Genomic DNA, 18,396 nt, shown 5'->3' on the forward strand with positions numbered 1-18,396 from the left:
TCCTCCCTTATCAGTATGCACTGAACATCTTTCTCCCTCAGTAAATACAGATCTGCATCATCATCCCTCACAGCTTTGTTTTGGAAAGAAGGGAGGGAAGAAAGGAGACAACAGAGCCAAACTACTCAAAATATCCGGGACCACTGTGTTCACCCTGGAGGTCTTCCCACTTTCCTTTTCGATTGTCTCGTGTCTGGTACTTCCTCTGTGGTTTGTGAATAAAAACTTGGTTAGGCTATTAACTTCATTACAACATTTTATGTTTTGATATCTTGGTCACACAGTTTCCTAGCCTCACATTTTCTGTAGGCTTAAGTCCCTCCATCACAGATTCTAGTGAGGGGATGCTCATAAGAAACACGTGCTCCCCTGTAATTTGGGATTTGACAGCTGCTGCTTCTGGCATTGACTTCATTCTCTGAAACTGGACTTGGCTTTGGGAATGATGCAGATTTAGTTAATGTATTAAAATGTAAATATGGAAAAAGAAAGGTCAATAGTAGATAACAGCAATTGATTGGTATGTGTGTTTTCATGAAAGTCTTATGGATATTCCTGAACAAAATAGTGGTTCTCATTTAACAAGCTCCAGATTGAGATGAATCGTTGCATCCTGGCCTCTGTCCTAAGTAAAGCTTCGCTGGCTTGATGGGTAGGATATGAGGTACCGTGAAAAGCTAGAAGCTTCTTTAGTAAATAATTTTCAGACTGAGAACACTAATGGAGAAAATCCAGGCTGAGGGAAAGAGCCTGTGAGAGGGGCCTCAGAATAAGAATGGGAAAGGCAGGTTAGAAGATTTTCAGTGCTGAAAATGCTAATCTGCTGAAAGAGAGGGTCCACGGGCAACCATTTTGCTGAGAAGCTGAGTGGGGTGGCCAGGATCCTTTGGGGACCTAACCCCTAGGGTTGAGGCCAAGAATTTGGAACCAGGGTACACTGGGGAAAAGCAAGGAGAGTGAGGGAGAGATGTGAGGGCAGCCCCCTTGGCTGGACAGTGGCCATTGCAAGGTTAGGGACGTGGCACCGAGCAAAGAGGTATGTAAAAGGTCAACAGAGAGCTCCTCCAAGCTAGTAAATAACTATATGAGGCTGAGAAATGCAGAGGGAGATCATTCGAAGTCCTTTTAAGATGCACCCTCAGGTCTTTAACTTTTGTTTTTCACATGGAAAACAATACCAAGCCACTGCAGGGCGCCAGCTGCTGTGTGCATGGAATATGGAATATACTGGAAGACTAAGAATCAGTGAGACCAGCTGGACGCTACTGCAGAGATTCAGATGTGAGAAGGGTTGGCCTTAGAGGCACACTTGGGTGTGTAGGAAGAAATGATCAGCAGGCCTTAGGGCTGGATTGGCCGTGCAAGTGCAAAGACAGAAGACAAACATGGTTGGGGGTAGAGGTGCAGGGAAGGCTGTAAGAGGATTTGGGTTTGGGGAGGAATAATTAAAATGCACAGATCTTGGGCTTCCCTGGTGGCGCAGTGGTTGAGAGTCCGCCTGCCGATGCAGGGGACACGGACGGGTTCGTCCGGTCCGGGAAGACCCCACATGCCGCGGAGCGGCTGGGCCCGTGAGCCGTGGCCGCTGAGCCTGCGCGTCCGGAGCCTGTGCTCCGCAAGGGGAGAGGCCACAACAGTGAGAGGCCCGCGTACCACAAAAAAAAAAAAAAGCACAGATCTTAAGTATGGAATGAATTCTGATAAATGTCTACATCCCACCCCACCCCCACCCCAACAGAGGTTTTTAGAAGACCGAGTTTCCAGTGCCTGCAGGTCCTAAGCGAAGTTGCCTCAAAGGCAAGAAGCTGCATGCCCCTGAAGTAAGAAGCAAGAAGGACTGGAACTCCAGATTTGAAAGTTATCTGGAGCCAGCGGGTGGCGATTTTGTGAGCAAACGAGCACAGGTGCAGGAAGAGGTAACTGGAGAACAGAAAGGCCCAATGTGGGGCGCGCTTAACCCCCGCACACTGAGGAGCTTATTTGCTGTTATAAGCGCAGAGACTCTTCTCAGGCCTTCCACCTCATACTTAATTCTCTTAAAGGAGAAAGAAACCACTTTCTGGCTGGCTTCTTTCAAAGTCTGCCCTATCGAGCTTGGAAAATGGCGTCACTGGGGGGAAGGGAGCTGGAGGATCCCACAGGGTGGTCTGCCCCTCCTCCAAGCAGCCTTCACGACTAAGATGCACAGCAACCTTCTTGAGCTGGGAAGCCCAGCTTCCTCCGTGCAGCGTGCTAGGGCAGCCCGGCCTGGGCACGCTGAGCGTACAGGGATCACACAATCCCCGAGCACCTCTGCTCCGGGTGTGCGTTTGCAGTGGCTCTGCAGCAATGCCCTCGGTGTTTGCAGCCTGTGCAACCTTGCACGCAGCGGGAGCTCGGTGCCTAGAATTGGGGGGCGGTGGGCGTGGCCGCGCTTCCTCGCCCCTTCTCCCGCGCAGGCAATCCCGGGAACGTTCTGAAAAGTATCCAAAAGTTCTGCGCCGCGCGCGCGCAAAAAGGAAAAAAAAAAAACAAACGGGCACAACCCCCCACCACTCTGGGCGTTGCGAGTCCCGACCTCGCCATTCCAGCTGCACCTCCGGCTGCAGCGCGTACGCCTCCTGCGCCTCCTTCTCGGGAGCCTTGCCGTCGGCTCGTGCTCCCCTTGCAGCCACCGGAGAGTCCCTGCGCATCTCCTTGGGGCACCATGCCCAACGACGACGCATACAGCAAGGCTTCGCCACCGTCGGAGGCCCCGCACGCCCCTGGGTCACCACCGCAGGGCAAAGCCGGGGGCTTCGGCAAAGCGGCCGGGGCGCTGCTCGGGACCACGGGCGGCGCGGGCGCCGGGGGCAGCGGCGGCTCAGGCTCGGGGGCGTCGGGCATGGACGCCGCCGCGAGCAAGAAGTCCCCGCGGCTGCCCAAGTGCGCGCGGTGCAGGAACCACGGCTACGCGTCGGCGCTCAAGGGCCACAAACGCTTCTGCATGTGGCGGGAATGCCAGTGCAAGAAATGCAACCTGATCGCAGAGAGACAGCGCGTGATGGCTGCGCAGGTGAGTGCGGGCGCCCCGGAAACGGGGTTCAGCCCTTAACTTTTTGGGTAAAGCCCCTCGGACCAGGCGGGCGCCATGGGGGGCGCGGGTTCGGGAAGAAGGCGGCGGTGCTTCCCGACAGCCGCGGCGCGCTCGGGGCCCGGGCTCCCAGCCACGCGCCGACGCCGCTCTCGGAGGGCCTGGACTCTCCGATGGAGCAGGGAGGTGCGGGGTTTACTCTGCTCCGGCGGCTCCGGATCCTTGACCCCTCCCTCCAATAGGAGTTGTGGGGTTCGCCCCCTCGTGGGTCTCGGCGGTCCCGGGGGTCCCGAGGATCCCCAGGATGTCTGATTTCCCTTTCAGAGCTGAGAGTTGCGGGGTTCGCACTGCTGGGGAAGGCTCCCCGGGATCTTCGACCCCGCTTCTGGCAGAGAGTTTCGCGGTTTGCGCCTTCGGGGCCCCCCGGGATCTCTGACCTCGCTCTCTGAGCAGAGTTGGGGGGTTTGCCCCCTCGTGGTTCAGTGGGATCCCTGACTCCGCCTCGAGCAGAGAGGTGCGCTTATATTAAGGAGGGTGCCCGCTCTGGCTACTGGTTAGGGCGAAGCGGAGACCCGGCTGGCTGCTGCTTATCCGCAAAACGCGTCGAGAGGCTTTGTTTTTCTGGAAAAGGCGCTGTAACGGACGCCAGGGTGGCGTGGTCCTCGTTGTGCTCTTGGCGCATTTTTCGTATTCGCCCGGGTGGATCCAGGTTGAGTGTCTAAGCCATTTTGAGCACTACGGAAATTTCATTAGCCTTTTAAAATTTGCTGTCTCCACCGAAGTTATTAAAGTACAAATTACTTTGAGTGTGTTTTAAAACACACCTAAGAATTTTTAAAAATCTACGCAGAGGAGTAGATGCAAGAGTTTGAGGTTTTGTCTACCGTTCATGGAGTGTGTTAGTTTTTTAAAGCATCCTAAGCTGGGTAGTAATTTAGCACCTTCAGGGAAATGGTTAACGTCGTTGGTATTCTAAAATGATTTTTAGAAGAGAATAATATACATTCTTTCCCGCTAAAAGCTGTTTCATCCTTTTAAAACAGGTTATTTAAAATGAAAAGATACCAAAGAAATGCTTACTATGTGCTACTTTCGGTTAGGAATGGGTAAATAGCCCCCATTGAAAATGATTTAGGATCCTTGAGCAGGAGTGCACAAATGCTTAGAGATTATACTTTTTATGTACATCCAATTTTGAAATGTTTTAAACTAGATATATTTTGGCTTCACAGATTGCGAGTGCACTCATGGAAATATAGGTTGTTTTACTGAGTTTCTTTATAGACTTTTATCTTAATCTGTAATGGATGAAAAGAATACACTGAGTGTAGCATTAAAATGCATCATAATGAGTTTACTGAAAAAAAAACCTTATGAACATTTAAATTGTATTTGTAGGTAGAAAAGTTTTCTGAACATTTACCTGTTGGCTTTAATATTTAATATGGAGAGTATGCTTGGGAGAGGAATTGTCCTCAAAATAATAAAAATATATATCCAAGTAGGGCCATTAATTTTGAATAAGCTGTATTAATAGGCGTAGTAACTTGGAAGGAGGATGTTTGCTTTGTTAAAAACAAAAGCAACTCAAGATTACTTTTTTTGTGTGTGTGTGTGGTATGCGGGCCTCTCACTGCTGTGGCCTCTCCCGTTGCGGAGCACAGGCTCAGCGGCCATGGCTCACGGACCCAGCCGCTCCGCGGCATGTGGGATCTTCCCGGACCGGGGCACGAACCCGCGTCCCCTGCGTCAGCAGGCGGATTCTCAACCACTGCGCCACCAGGGAAGCCCCAAGATTACTTTTATAGTATGAAACCTCACTATTTTCCACACCAGAAGGCTTGTGCTGTGCTGAATGAAATCCTTTAACATTCATGTAACAGGCATTTTTAGTCATTCTAAAATAGTTTGAAATTGATCTTAGATCTGACTCTAAAACAATTGCATTTTAAATCAATTGCCCCACCTTCCCCATTTGAATAACATTTCCTAAGAACGCTTGAGAGGTCTTTGTAAAAGTGTTTTAAGTTTATGGACTATGTAATACCCTGTATGTTTTGTGCATGCATGGGATCCGTGTAAACCAGGGTCTAAGTTTGCATTGACATACTTCACAAGTTCATGGGTATTCTTTTAAAAAATTTGTGGTCAAATCTTTAATGTTCTGTTCCTAAACTTCTTGGTTAATAAGAGAAAATTCAAGAATTAAGCTTAATTATTTAATCTTAATGGATTATTCAAGGATATTTTTAAAGTTGAAGACTCCTCTTGTTATGAGTAAAATTACTTACAAATTAATCATTTTTCTAAATTTGGACTACGGTATTCCTAAGACAATGTGTACATTGTAGTTGTGTTTCTGGTTTACCGTTTTGATTTCAACTTTCGGCTTGTATTTGGGCCTCTGAGGTACAGGTGCTTCCCTTTCTCATTTCATTATTACCAATGGTCAGTTTTAACAGAAAGTCTCCATTTTTGTTATTTGTAGTAAGCCACAATACAATTTATTTTCTTGACACCTCTTTTTTCAACCTTAAACAATGTTATTTAAAAGAAGAGGGACGATGAGGAGTGTCTTAGGTACGCTGCGTCCTTTCCAGCCCCCACTTGAATCTCCTTCCCTCCTGCCTGGAATACGGCACGTGTCCTCTCCCTTTCTCTCCACCTCCAGCCTCTCTCTCCCGAGACTTCAGCGCTGTATTCCAGCCCCCTTTTCCCCATTACTTCTGTATGTGCTCCCTCCGCCACAGAGAACAGGGCTCTGCAAGGTTTCCTGAGCAGCCCCTGCCTTCCCTGCCTACCCTGCTCCCTTATTCCGGGTCGTTCTGCACCTTCATCCTTGCCCGTCAAGCCCCACTCATCCTATTCTTCAAGGCCCCGTTCCAGTACCACCTGCAGCTTATACTTACACTTAAAGCCGTTTTTGCCCCGGTTTCTTCGGGAGGATCTGTGTATGCCTGTCCTGTGGTGTTTACCACGTTTTGCCTTGAGTTGCAGTTGCATGTTTGCCTGTTTCCTGCTTCTCCTTTTAAACAGTGAGTACCTTGGGAACTAATCTAACCTTGCTGTATCTTGCTGGTCGCTGTTCCCGGTACAGCAGCCTTTGACACACCTGTGGAAGGAAAGAGTGAGTGACCCCATTCTCCTTCCTTCCTAGTCTCTCCGTGCTGGCTTCTCCTCACGCTGAATGCCTCTGCTGACTCCGCAGCTTCTCATCCAGCCTTTCCCGCTGCTCTACATACTCACTTGTTTAAGGGACGTTTTAGGAGTGCTTTTACTGTGGGCCAGGGACTCTGGCTGGAAACCATTTCTCAGCTTTGGCTGCATCTCAGAGTTACCTGGGTAGCTTTAAAAAGCAAGGAGGGGGCTTCCCTGGTGGCGCAGTGGTTGAGAGTCCGCCTGCCGATGCAGGGGACACGGGTTCGTGCCCCTGTCCAGGAAGATCCCACATGCCGCGGAGCAGCTAGGCCCGTGAGCCATGGCCGCTGAGCCTGCGCATCCGGAGCCTGTGCTCCGCGACGGGAGAGGCCACAACAGTGAGAGGCCCACGTACCGCAAAAAAAAAAAAAAAAAAAAAGCAAGGAGGGATTCTCAGGCCTCACCCTGGGGTGGGTGGGGCTTCCATGGCTTTGGCAAAGCGGTACTGAGTGACTCTGGGGTGCTGGAGGGTGACCCACTGCCCTGTGCTTCCAGGTGGCCCTGAGACGGCAGCAGGCCCAGGAGGAGGAATTGGGCATCAGCCACCCCATCCCGCTGCCCAGCGCGGCCGAGCTGCTCGTCAAGAGGGAGAACGACAGCAGCACCCCATGCCTGATGACTGAGGGCAGCAGCCCCTCGCAAACTCCGCCGGCCAGCACCCCGACCCCGCCCGCGGCAGCGGCAGGTAAGCCTGTGGCTGGGATGGAGGGATGAAAGGCGTGGCCACAGAAACAGAGTCTCGGGAAGGTCCTGAGCCCCAGAGCACATTCAGAGCTTAGAGGGTTCTTAAAAGATCCTCCCTTCTGAAGGTCTGTTTTTGACGGCCTCACAAAGGAGGTGGGCCTAAATAAAAAACCAGAAGTTTGACGGCTTCACTTTTCTGTTGGTTATTTGTCAAGGCTGAATCTGGGCAGGGTCAGCATCAAAGAATCCCAGAGAAGTGAGAGTCCAGATTTCATCTCAGTCAGCCCCTTCCATTTGTGGGTCCTCTTGGCGGGAGCTAAAGATCCTTGTTTCCTAGAATGAAAGTCCATTTCTCTGGAAAGGACTGAAGTCCATCTGGGGAGACTGTCTAAAAAAGCCAAATCCTACGTGTCAGCTATCAGTGGATACTGAAGTTGAGGCAAGGCGTGTCCATTGGCTTCAATTCTCTCCCAGGTACTAAGATTATACCAGTGGCTGCATGTATGCCGATTCATTTCATTTCATTCTTAGAAGAAGGAAGTATAAATCCTATTTTATACCGTGGGAAAATTTAGGTATAAAAATTTTAAGTGACTGGCTACATCTGAAGAACTAGAAGGTATCTGAATTGGTCCATCTGTCTTCAAAGCTCACTATGCTTACTGCACTGGGTCTCCAAATTACCTCAAGAATTATGGTGTTCTAGAGCTGCACTGTCCAGTATGGAAACCCTTAGCCACATTTTGCTATTTAAGTTGATTACAGTGAAATAAAATTAAAATATTCATCGAAGGAAGATATGCAAGTGGTCAAAAGCCCAAGGAAAGATGCTTGATATCATTAGTCATTAGAGAAGTGCAAATCAAAACTATAATGAGATATCACCTCACACCCATGAGGATGACTACTATCAAACAAACAGAAAATAACAAGATTGGTGGGGATGTAGAGAAATTGGAACTTTTGTGCACAGTTGGTAGGCATGTAAAATGGTGCAGCTGCTGTGGAAAACAGTATGGTGGTTTCTCAAAAATTGAAAATAGAATTATCACGTGATCCAGCCATTCCACTTCTGAGTACATACCCAAAAGAATTGCAAACAGCGTCTTAAAGAGATATTTGTATATCCATGTTCATAGCAGCATTATTCACAATAGCTAAAATGTGGAAGCAACTCAAGTGTCCACTGACAGATGAATGGTAAGCAAAATGTGGTAAAAAAATTACTTAGCCTTGAAAAGGACGGAAATTTTGACACATGCTACAATATGGATGAACCTTGAGGACATTATGCTAAGTGAAACAAGTCAGTCACAGAAACACAAATACTGTACGATTCCACTCATACTTAGTCAGAATCAGAGAGACAGAAGGTAGAATGGTGGTTGTCAGGGGCTGGGGGCAGCGGGGAATAGAGAGTTATTGTTTAATGAGTATAGGGTTTCAGTTTTCCAAGAGGGAAAGAGCTATGGAGATGGATGGTGGTGGTGGTTGCACAGCATTATGAATGTAGTTAATGCCACTGAGCTGTGCACTTAAAGATGGTTAAGATGGTAAATTTCATGTTGCGTGTAGTTTAACCACAATAAAACATAAAATTAAAAAAATTAAACATTTAATTCCTCAGTTGCACTAACCATATTTCAGATGCTCAACAGGCACATATATAGCGGAGGCCTGCCATGCTGGCAAGTGTGCATGTCCCTTTCTCACAAAGCTCTATTTAATGGCACTGGTCTAGAACGCAGGGGCTCTAAGAAACCCACCAGACAAAGATCTGTGACATCCTGTTGGCAAATGCAGGCATATATTTCATGTTAAACACATGTGCCGAGGTTCACAGAATCTTTTGAGCCTTCTAAGCCTCCATGAAATGGAGTCTTGCAGTGCGGTTCCTCTTAAGTAAGCTTTTCATGAGTTACTCAGTTTGCTGCGCTTAACCACCAGGGTGAAGTTGTCAGCTGCCTAGCTGTCATTTAACTAGCTGTGCAACTTTAGACAAGTCACTTTAGCTCTCTGGTCCTATTGTTTCCTCTTCTCAAAAATGAGGGATGAGGTCTTTGAGGCTTTTGCAGATTCTAGGAGCCTTGACCATTAGAAAGAAGAAGGTTAGCGGGCACCAAAGAAGGCAGGTGAGAGATAGACTTGTAATCTCTGCTGCAGGTCGTTGTGTCTGTGTATCTGTCCCTGTGTGTGTTACTGGGGCTACAGATTCTGTAGCTAACAAAGGGAATGGTATTATTTTCTTTTCTTTTTTTTTTTAGCTCAGTTGCTCATAATATATATTTACAGCAGTTTCTAAACTTTCCTTTTCTTAAGAAGGAAGGAGTATATCTGTCAGAAATATGATTCCTGCACTTTGGGATTTTAAGCTGTGTGTAAGGTTAATTACCAAATACTACCAGGTCAGGGCAGACCTGGTGGATTCAGCTGGAGGGACTGATAGGGGACGTTCCAGAGGAGTAAAGAGGGGAGTAACTCATTTGATGTTCACACACATCTTATAAAGTAGGAATTATTATTCCTATTTACAGATAAGGAAGCCAGTGGTAAGGAAACTGCCCCAGAATAAAGCTGAATTAAGCTGGGATTCAGCCTAGGTCTGTCTGGTCCCAAAGCCCATGAATTTCTTCACCTGCCTGTGAAGTGAGGCTGTGGGAATAGTTGCCGTGTTTCCTTGGAAAATGGACAGTTACAATTAGAGGTTATGGTTTAATCCTCAGAAGGGATTTAGGGCTGATGGGCAAATAGGAACACTGTTAGGGGCAGCGCCATTCTTGGCTGGCATGGAAGGTTGCAGCCACTAGTCTTCACGGGGAGAAATACAGGGACAGGCCCGTGATGGATAAATGTCAATGCTGGGCATTTGGTAGGGAACCACAGGTGAACTTGGTGTGGCCTGCTGTCCCGCATTGCACCTCAGTGGAAGGGGTGTCAGAGTTTGATAGCATACCCCAAGATAGCGAAGCCTTAGAGAAGGATTTCAGGCTAGATGGAGTTCAGAATGACAAAGAAGTTCTCGCAGGGCATTTCAGAGTGGTGATAGGGAAAGTTACAAATAGAAGCAGCAGGGAAGCATGATAGAAAGTTCAGGGTCAAGGAGGATGTGACCAGATTCCCTTCTTTGCTTCTGGAGCTGATAGACCTTGGAGTCCTTTTGGAGTCTTGAACCAACAGTCCAAGGGAGCGGAGTGTGGAAGCCAGCAGAATGTGTCGCTCCTGTGCTCACGTATGGGCGGGGAGGCTATGCCTGCCCAAGAAAGATGGGCCAGCTCATCGTGGTGGGGCAGGAGCCTCATCCGTCATCATTACTCAGGACTTCCACCAAAGCTCTTGAGTTGGGATCATTAACTTCCGGACTGGGCTGGGACTTGAACAGGAGAAAAACAGAAATGCCAGTAGAATTAAACTGTGTAATGTAAAGAGGGAGAAAGACAGAAAGGGCAGTGAAGGGGAGGGAGGGAGGGGGGAAGAGAGGGGGAGAGAAAGAGAAGCAGTGACAAGACAGATGGACTAAAGAGTGTTCCTCATGTTTTATGCACAGTGGGCCCAACTTCCTGCGTAGTGTGCTGCTAACAAATACGTAGCTTGTATTAAATTTCCAGAGATAAGGATTCCTTTAAAATAACATTTCCCTTTATGCAGGTAAACGGTAAACATTTATAGAGTACAAAACATATTCAACGAATATATTCCCATCCCAACCTGTAGGGTCTTCTTTTTGTCATCCCAGGATTGATTACAAGCTGCACGTGCAAGCTTGCGTGTCTGTTTATCGTTTTCATATGTGTGTATGTGTATATATAATTTATATATTTAACATAATGGGAGTGTATTGTTCCCACCCGTGTGTAGTTTTTATTTTTTTCATTTAAAACTGGAATTTTTTAACGGCCTAGTATTCCGTTATATCAACGTGGAAGGCTTGGATTTGCAGTCACCTCGTGAGAGGTGAAAGTTGTAGCAGTTGTCGTGGGATAGAGCAGCCCACCAACCTGGCTTCCACGGGGGCGGGTTGCTCACCTTCTCTTTCCCATACCTGGTGTTGAGTGTCTGCAAGGGCAGTGGTTTAGTGAAATCCAGCAGATGTTTATGTCCTTGAGGCTTCTTCGTTATCTCCTTTTGGCTCCTGAAAGTGCCAAAAGTGAGAGTGAGAAATGCCCGAGAATTATTGCTGAGATTACTGGCTGAGTTCTAAGGCCTCTGTGAAGGAAATTGGGTTTACCAAGCTGTTGTTTGATCTCTTGGAGAGCTGATCCCTCTGAGTAGGATAACACCTTAGAAGAAAGTCTCTACGATCCTTAGCCAAAGATTGGCCAAGATGGATCAAAACACTGCCTGACGATTCCTCCCACCGTGGGTATAAAATATTTTTGTTGTTATTTTCATCTATGATCGCGGGTGTTACTGTGAAGGAACAACCTTTTGAAGAAATGCCCTATTCGTTGCTGTCTCTTACACTGGCAGGATCAGATATGCTAACAGGTGCTCTATCGATTACCAAATGGTTTCTTCCCAGCCATTTTGGGTCACCTCGAAAAAAGGGTGAGCACTTCCGGTTATAAATGACGGTGAATTAATAGCAACTTCAGCATTATTTCCATGGTTTTACTTTTTAAATTTTAGCTTCCTAGACATATATTTTTTATTTTGAAAGTTATCAACTGACTTAAAAAATCTCGTAGGCATTCCTCCTCTTTGAAATGTGGGCTCCTCGTTTTATTTTATATTCTGCTTTTCCTCCAGCCGCCTATGCAGCAAGTAGAATGCCATTTTATCCAGAGCTCACGCCGAGGTCCGCATAGTTCTCTGCCTCTCCTTTTCTGTGCAGGGCTGTCAGATGAAGGGCTGCATTGTAGAGAATTCGGTTTTGCATACGTGTCCTTTGTAAGTAAGGACCTGAATGTTATCTCCTGGGGCCTCCCTTCTGGAGCACCCTGGGCTTCCACACACACGCACGTTCGCACTCCTCCACATCAAGCCGCTTCCTGCCATCTCAGGCCTCCCCCCCAGCGCCCACGGCCTGCTTTCACTCACCTTTCCCCCGTTGGAAGGGTCAGCCAGGTCTGCATCTGATAATGGCGGGACCCCTTCCTTCACTTCTCTTCTTTAGCAGTAATTCCACTTCAGCACAGAGAGAGAGCTCATGCCGGTAGGGCACGCACGCCGTCCTGGTTATGTGCCTTCGAAGGGCTTAAGTGCTTTACAAATATGCAGTGTGGTAATTTGAAAATGGAATAATGTCCCTATGCAGTTTTTACCAGTAAGAAATGTGACTGAGGAGCTAACAATTGAAGATGTTGACTTATGTGTCTTAAAAATAAACTTTAGGGCTTCCCTGGTGGCACAGTGGTTGAGAGTCTGCCTGCCGATGCAGGGGACGTGGGTTCATGCCCCGGTCCGGGAGGATCCCACATGCCGCGGAGCGGCTGTGCCCGTGAGCCATGGCCGCTGAGCCTGCGCGTCCGGAGCCTGTGCTCCGCAACGGGAGAGGCCACAACAGTGAGAGGCCTGCATACCACGTAATAAATAAATAAATAAGTAAATAAATAAACTTTATTCATTGGAGAAGTTACAGATTTACAGCAAAATTGAGAGGAAGGTACGGAGATTTCCCATACACCCCTGCCCGTACACATGCACACCTCCCCCATTATGAGCATCCCCCGCCAGAGGTACATTTGTTACAATTGATGACCCACATGGACACAGCGTGATCATCCAGAGTCCATAGTTTACATTAGGGTTCCCTGTTGGCGTTGTACATTCTGTGAGTTTAGAGAAATTAATGATGACGTGTGTCCATCATTATAGTAGCATACAGAGTAGTTTTGCTGCCCTAGAATCTTCTGTGGAGTTATTTAAATTTGAAATATTTCAATTTTTATCTTTGCAGTTTTCCATGTTATACAGAAAGAAGCATTTCAAATGAAACACCAAAACATTTTATCCAGGTTAGTTTGAGAGTTGATATTTGGAGGGTCCTGGCTACTTACATGAGATGAGCTCCATTTGATTTTAGACAGAGCTCTCAATTTCAAGTAGAATAGAGGATGTGGAGATTAGGTTTAAAAAGGCCTTCAGGTAAAAGCATTCCCCAATTTTACATTTGGAGTCAAAGAAATTTCCAGGATGTTTAACAAAACAAATCTCCTTAAACTGAAGCAAGAGTTGGAGGCTTAAATGAAAGGAAACACTTAAGATGAATAGTACTGACCATTTTGATAGCCTAGTGTTTTAAATAGCGTCTCAGTCAATTTTATTTATTCCAAGGGAAGTCTCTGCTTATGTGTCAAATATAGCAGTTAACCGACCTGATAGAAATTCTCTGTAGACAGTATTTCTGTAAAGAAGTTAAAATGACAAAGTACATAGGAAGTAGCCTACTGGTCTACTTTGGCTAGAAAGGAAATTTGGAAAACATTTAGACCCACCGAAAAAGGTAAATACAGGGTTTAAAGTCACAAATTAGTTTTTTTTAAATTGAAGTATAGTGACTTACAATATATGTATGTGTGTATGTATGTATGTATTTATTTATTTATGGCTCCTTTGGGTCTTCGTTGCTGTGCGTGGGCTTTCTCTAGTTGCGGCAAGTGGGGGCTACTCTTCGTTGCAGTGCACGGGCTTTTCATTGCAGTGGCTTCTCTTGTTGCGGAGCACGGGCTCTAGGTGCACGGGCTTCAGTAGTTGCAGCACGCGGGCTCAGTAGTTGTGGCTCGCAGGCTCCAGAGCGCAGGCTCAGTAGTTGTGGCGTACGGGCCCAGCTGCTCCGCGGCATGTGGGATCTTCCCGGACCAGGGCTTGAACCTGTGTCCCCTGCATTGGCAGGCGGTTTCCTAACCACTGCACCATCAGGGAAGCCCTTGACTTATAATATTATTAATTTCAGGTGTACAACATATTTTTATAGATTATACTCCATTTAAAGTCATTACAAAATAATGGCTATATTTTCCTGTGCTGTACAATAACAAGTTACTTTTATAACAGCATATGTAAAAGACAAAGAAACATTTGATTGGTTTACACCGCTGTCTGCTTTGTGAACGTGTAATCTTAAGGGCAGGGATTGCATTTTTTATTCATCATGTACTCATGTGTGTAGTACAGTACCTGGCTTTGTAGCATGTGGTCAGTAAACCTTTGCTGAATAAATGAATAGTGATGGTTAAACTTGAAGTTGTGTTTTAAAACACTCTGTTAGTGATCATGAACCCACTTGCAGATATCAGAGTAAAATCATTGATGTTCAATCTGCATTTTTTGTGATATTTTTTAAATGTATCTGAATTTTTTAAATGACTAAAATTTCAAATGTAGTTTAACAGCCTAAGGTGAAATTCACATGCTATACACTTCATCTACTTAAAGTGTACAATTCAGTGTTTTCTGGTAAGTTCACAGAGCTGTGCCACCGTCCCTGGAATCTAGTTGTGGGGCATTTTTATCTCCTCCTAAAAGAAACTCTGTACCATTAGTAGTCACTCTCCATCTGCTCCCACACTGGGGTCATAGGCGACCTCTTTAACTTAGCCTCAGGTTTGCAAGGTGTACCCCCGTTGTAGTATGTATTTATTAGTCCTTTTTAAAAACTAAATAATATTCCACTATATGGATAAATCGTATTTTGGTTTTTTTCAGATGATGGAGTTTGGGGTTGCTTATGCTTTTTGGCTATTATGAGTAATGCTTCCATCACATTTTTATACCAGTTTTTATATGGATATATGTTTTATTCTCTTGGGTATATATTAAAGAGTGGAATTGCTGAGTCATACAGTAACACTATGTTTAACCTTTTGAGGAACTGTCACAGTATTTTCCAAAGAGGCTGCACTATTTTACTACATTCCCACCAGCAGTGTGTGAGGGCTCCAGAAGGTTCGTACTGAAATTTTTTAGAATTAAAAGGTAAGATGCGGGCTTCCCTGGTGGCGCGGTGGTTCAGAGTCTGCCTGCCAGTGCAAGGGACACGGGTTCGAGCCCTGGTCTGGGAAGATCCCACATGCCGCGGAGCAACTGGGCCCGTGAGCCACAACTACTGAGCCTGCGCGTCTGAAGCCTGTGCTCCACAACAACAGAGGCCGCGATAGTGAGACGCCCACGCACAGCGATGAAGAGTGGCCCCCGCTTGCCACAACTAGAGAAAGCTCTTGCACAGAAACGAAGACCTAACACAGCCATAAATAAATAAATACATTAAAAAAAAAAAGGTAAGATGCCTTCATCCTGTGAAGTTTTTTAAAATTGAACAATAAGATGCCTTCATGCTGGCAAACGCTAAAGATATAAAACCCAGTCAGTGTCTCTTTGATGATCAGAAGTTTAGATCATGGAGGGTTTTCTAGGTTTGCATTTTATTATCACTAGAAATATGTTAATATTCAGTCTTTTAAAATTTTTCTCTTTTCCCTCATTATCACATACACTTTGTAATGAAAGGGATAGTGTTTGAGGAATTAAACCATAGAGGGAACCGGTGACAGATTTTCTTTGTTGTGTTTTTGGCCCGTAGAAACGTTGGTTTGTTTCTCAAGGGCTTAAGCAACTTTTTAGACCTTGGGTGACAAGCATTTCCTCAGAACAAGGGAGAAGGAATTCTCTTGCCCTAGAAACTTGGCAAGAATAGTTTTTATCTTTGGATTTCTGAAAATGGAAAACCGCCGTCACTCCTGTGGAAAGTAGAAGAGAACACCCGCGAGCTGATGAGAATAGACAGCTGTTCTTCACGTTGCCAGTTGGAAGAGGGTAGTTCATAGACGGTCTCAGAATTTACTGCCATAGTTATTCATAGCGTTGGAAAACTTTTATAGGTGGTGGGTGACACTAGGTATCATTGTAGTGCTGTACGGCCTTGTTTGCTGCCGTAGCAGACTTTTGGAAGGTCAGAAGGCTCATCTGTGTCACCAGTTTCTCCTGCCTGCTGCACTGGGTCCCCCTGGAGTCCTTGACCCTTGGGTTCCTGGTTATCTGCTGGTTCAGGGATCCTGTCCATTGACGACCCCCTCAGCCACCCAACCCACTACTCTTTGGATCTCGTGGATGCCCTTCTGTCCTATCTGTTGTTTTATTAGCTATCTTATTTTTAAAAGATTTTATTGTGGTAAAATATGCCTAACATCACATGGACCATTGTAACCGTTTTTAAGTGTACAGCTCAGTGGCATTAAGTGCCTTCACAGTGTTGTGCGGCCGTCACCACCTTCCATCTCCGGGACTTGTTTCATCTTCCCAAACTGAACCACTAAACCCACTGAGTGATAACTCCCCATTCTCTCCCTCTCATTAACTTTTGGCTAAGGACAGCCTCTTCTGCTAACCCGCCCTTCTTGGCCTCCGGAATCACCTGTAGACTCACATGAGATGATTCCTTTTATCTCGTCAACGTCTTGTTTTTTTCCTCTTACTTCTTCCCCCAGGCCCACAATTTTTGCTTCATTGCTGACTTCTCTCTTTGTTCTATAGGCTGGTCTAGTTTGTGCCTCTGAGGACTCTGAAGTTGCTTAAAGGGCTGAGGTTAGTAGGGAAGGGGGCCCAGGGTAAGGCCAGCTGCCACCTGATGTGGGATGCTGTGAATTCTGTACCTCTGCCAGGTGATCTGGACTCTGGGCCTAGGAGTGCTCTGTGCTGTGCCATGAAGCCAGGGGAGTGGAGTGAGGGTACCTCTGGGCCCCCTGGGGCTCTGACTGCTGTCTCACTGGTTCTTGACTTGTCAGGGTTCCTTTCGCCTTGGTCACAAGCAACTCTGTAAGTGCAGGTCTGAATTTCTGTTTCAGCCTCAAGGTGTCTTACTTTTCAACTGATAAAAAAATTCCCCTAAGAAAAGTCACATAAATATTGCTCCCTGTTGCTGAACTAGATTACATTGCAAACCCAGTTTCCTCTAGTCTCTTACGTCTGTGAGTAGACTTCACAATCACTAACCCAGTCTTAGTGTACGGTACCACTGAGCATGCATTTCAGAAAAAATGCACAAGAAACTCTTAACGTAGACTATAAACAGCTGGTTTGTAGTCAGAAGAAGATACTGATTCAATGTTCTAGTAATAGCACATTTTCTGATGTTTATTGGCAGTGAGAGTTCTCGGGTATTGCTTTAGCCACCCAATGTCAGCTCAGTCCAGTGTATACTAACAGCTGACTCTTCGGTATTGATCTCAGCACTTATAAAACTACTCCCTGTTTTTACATCACCCTTTAACTCTGATCCTGAGATTGGGGAGTTTATCTGAAATACAGGATATACATTAATTCAGGGAAGCAGATTGGATTCATCAAACACTAATAACTGTTTGCTGAACTGAGTTGAATTCATCTTTGCTGGTGAGTCTGCTGTCTGGGCCAGAGTCGCTCCCTCCCTTTTTCCCTTTCTTCCATCTGTGTTTCTATTTTATTTTTCGTTTATTCAACAAATATTCGTTGTGTGACTGCATTGGGTCAGACCCTTTTCCAGGCATGAGGTATACAGCAGTGCCTAAAACGTCTGTCTCGTGGGTCTTACATGTCCAACAGGGGAGACAGTGGATAATCAGGTCCACCAGTGAGTAAGATGCTTTCAGAAAGTGATGAGCACTGTGGAGACAGAGTGATAAGATACATGTTCTGGAGGGGTCGCGGCTGTTGACATGGAGGTTAGGGAAAGAGGGCCTCTCTAAGGAGATTAAATCCCAAGGGACAGTGAGCCATTGCAGTCAAGGTCTGGGGGAAGAGCCTTCCAGGCAGGAGGCACGGCAAGGTGAGACAGTGCTTAGAGCAGGAAGCAGACCAGTGTGATCGGTGCTGTGAGCAAGGGTGACATCACAGGGGGCTGCGACTTGCTGCCTTGCAGGCCAGGGAAGGAGTTGGAGTTTTATGGTGAGTGCGACGGGAAGTCATTGGAGTGTTGAAGCAGTGAATGCTGTGATCTGATTTACTCTCTTCAGATGTCTCTGCTGCTGTGTGGAGTGTAGTTTCAAGGGGGAGCAAAGCAAAGCCCATGCATTTGCCCAGGCAGAGGGGTGCTGCTTGCACTGGGGTGGTGACAGTAGAGATGAAAGAACTGGTAGGACAGGAGGTCTATCTTAAGGTAATTTGGGTAGATGGTGTCCACGGCACTTCCTCCAGAGAGCTGCTGCCACGGCATTGCCAGTGCTATGGGGGTTGCCATGGGGGCTTTACCAGTCTGAAAGGTAAAGCGCTGTACGTGGGTGCGGTCGGCAGAACAATGGCCCCCAGAGAGGGCTACATCCTGGCTCCTGGGGCCTGTGAAGGTGTTACCTTCGTGGCAAAAGGGACTTTGCAGATGTGGTGAAGTCAGGGATCTGGAGGTGGGGAGGTGATCCTGGATTCCACGTGGGCCCATTCTAATGGCCTGAATCCTTGGACGTGGAGAGCCTTTCCCAGCTGCCCCAGAGATGTCACAACAGAAGATGCTGGGAAGTTTCAAAGCTGGAAAGACCTGACCACTGTTGCTGGCTTCG

The 18,396-nt window shown here is 46.7% G+C and overlaps 1 protein-coding gene across 1 annotated transcript in view; it reads left to right on the plus strand.

Moving 5' to 3' along the window:
- Window positions 1-2,686: 2,686 nt before the first annotated feature.
- DMRT1 (doublesex and mab-3 related transcription factor 1) overlaps window positions 2,687-18,396 on the plus strand; it is a 113,629-nt gene continuing 97,919 nt past the window's right edge. The window contains exons 1-2 of the mRNA XM_060013433.1: window positions 2,687-3,034; window positions 6,746-6,935. Coding sequence (XP_059869416.1) covers window positions 2,687-3,034; window positions 6,746-6,935 — 538 coding nt within the window. The remainder of the gene's footprint in view (window positions 3,035-6,745; window positions 6,936-18,396) is intronic.

This window comes from Delphinus delphis, chromosome 6 (assembly GCF_949987515.2).
Source record: "Delphinus delphis chromosome 6, mDelDel1.2, whole genome shotgun sequence".
NCBI lineage: Eukaryota > Metazoa > Chordata > Mammalia > Artiodactyla > Delphinidae > Delphinus > Delphinus delphis.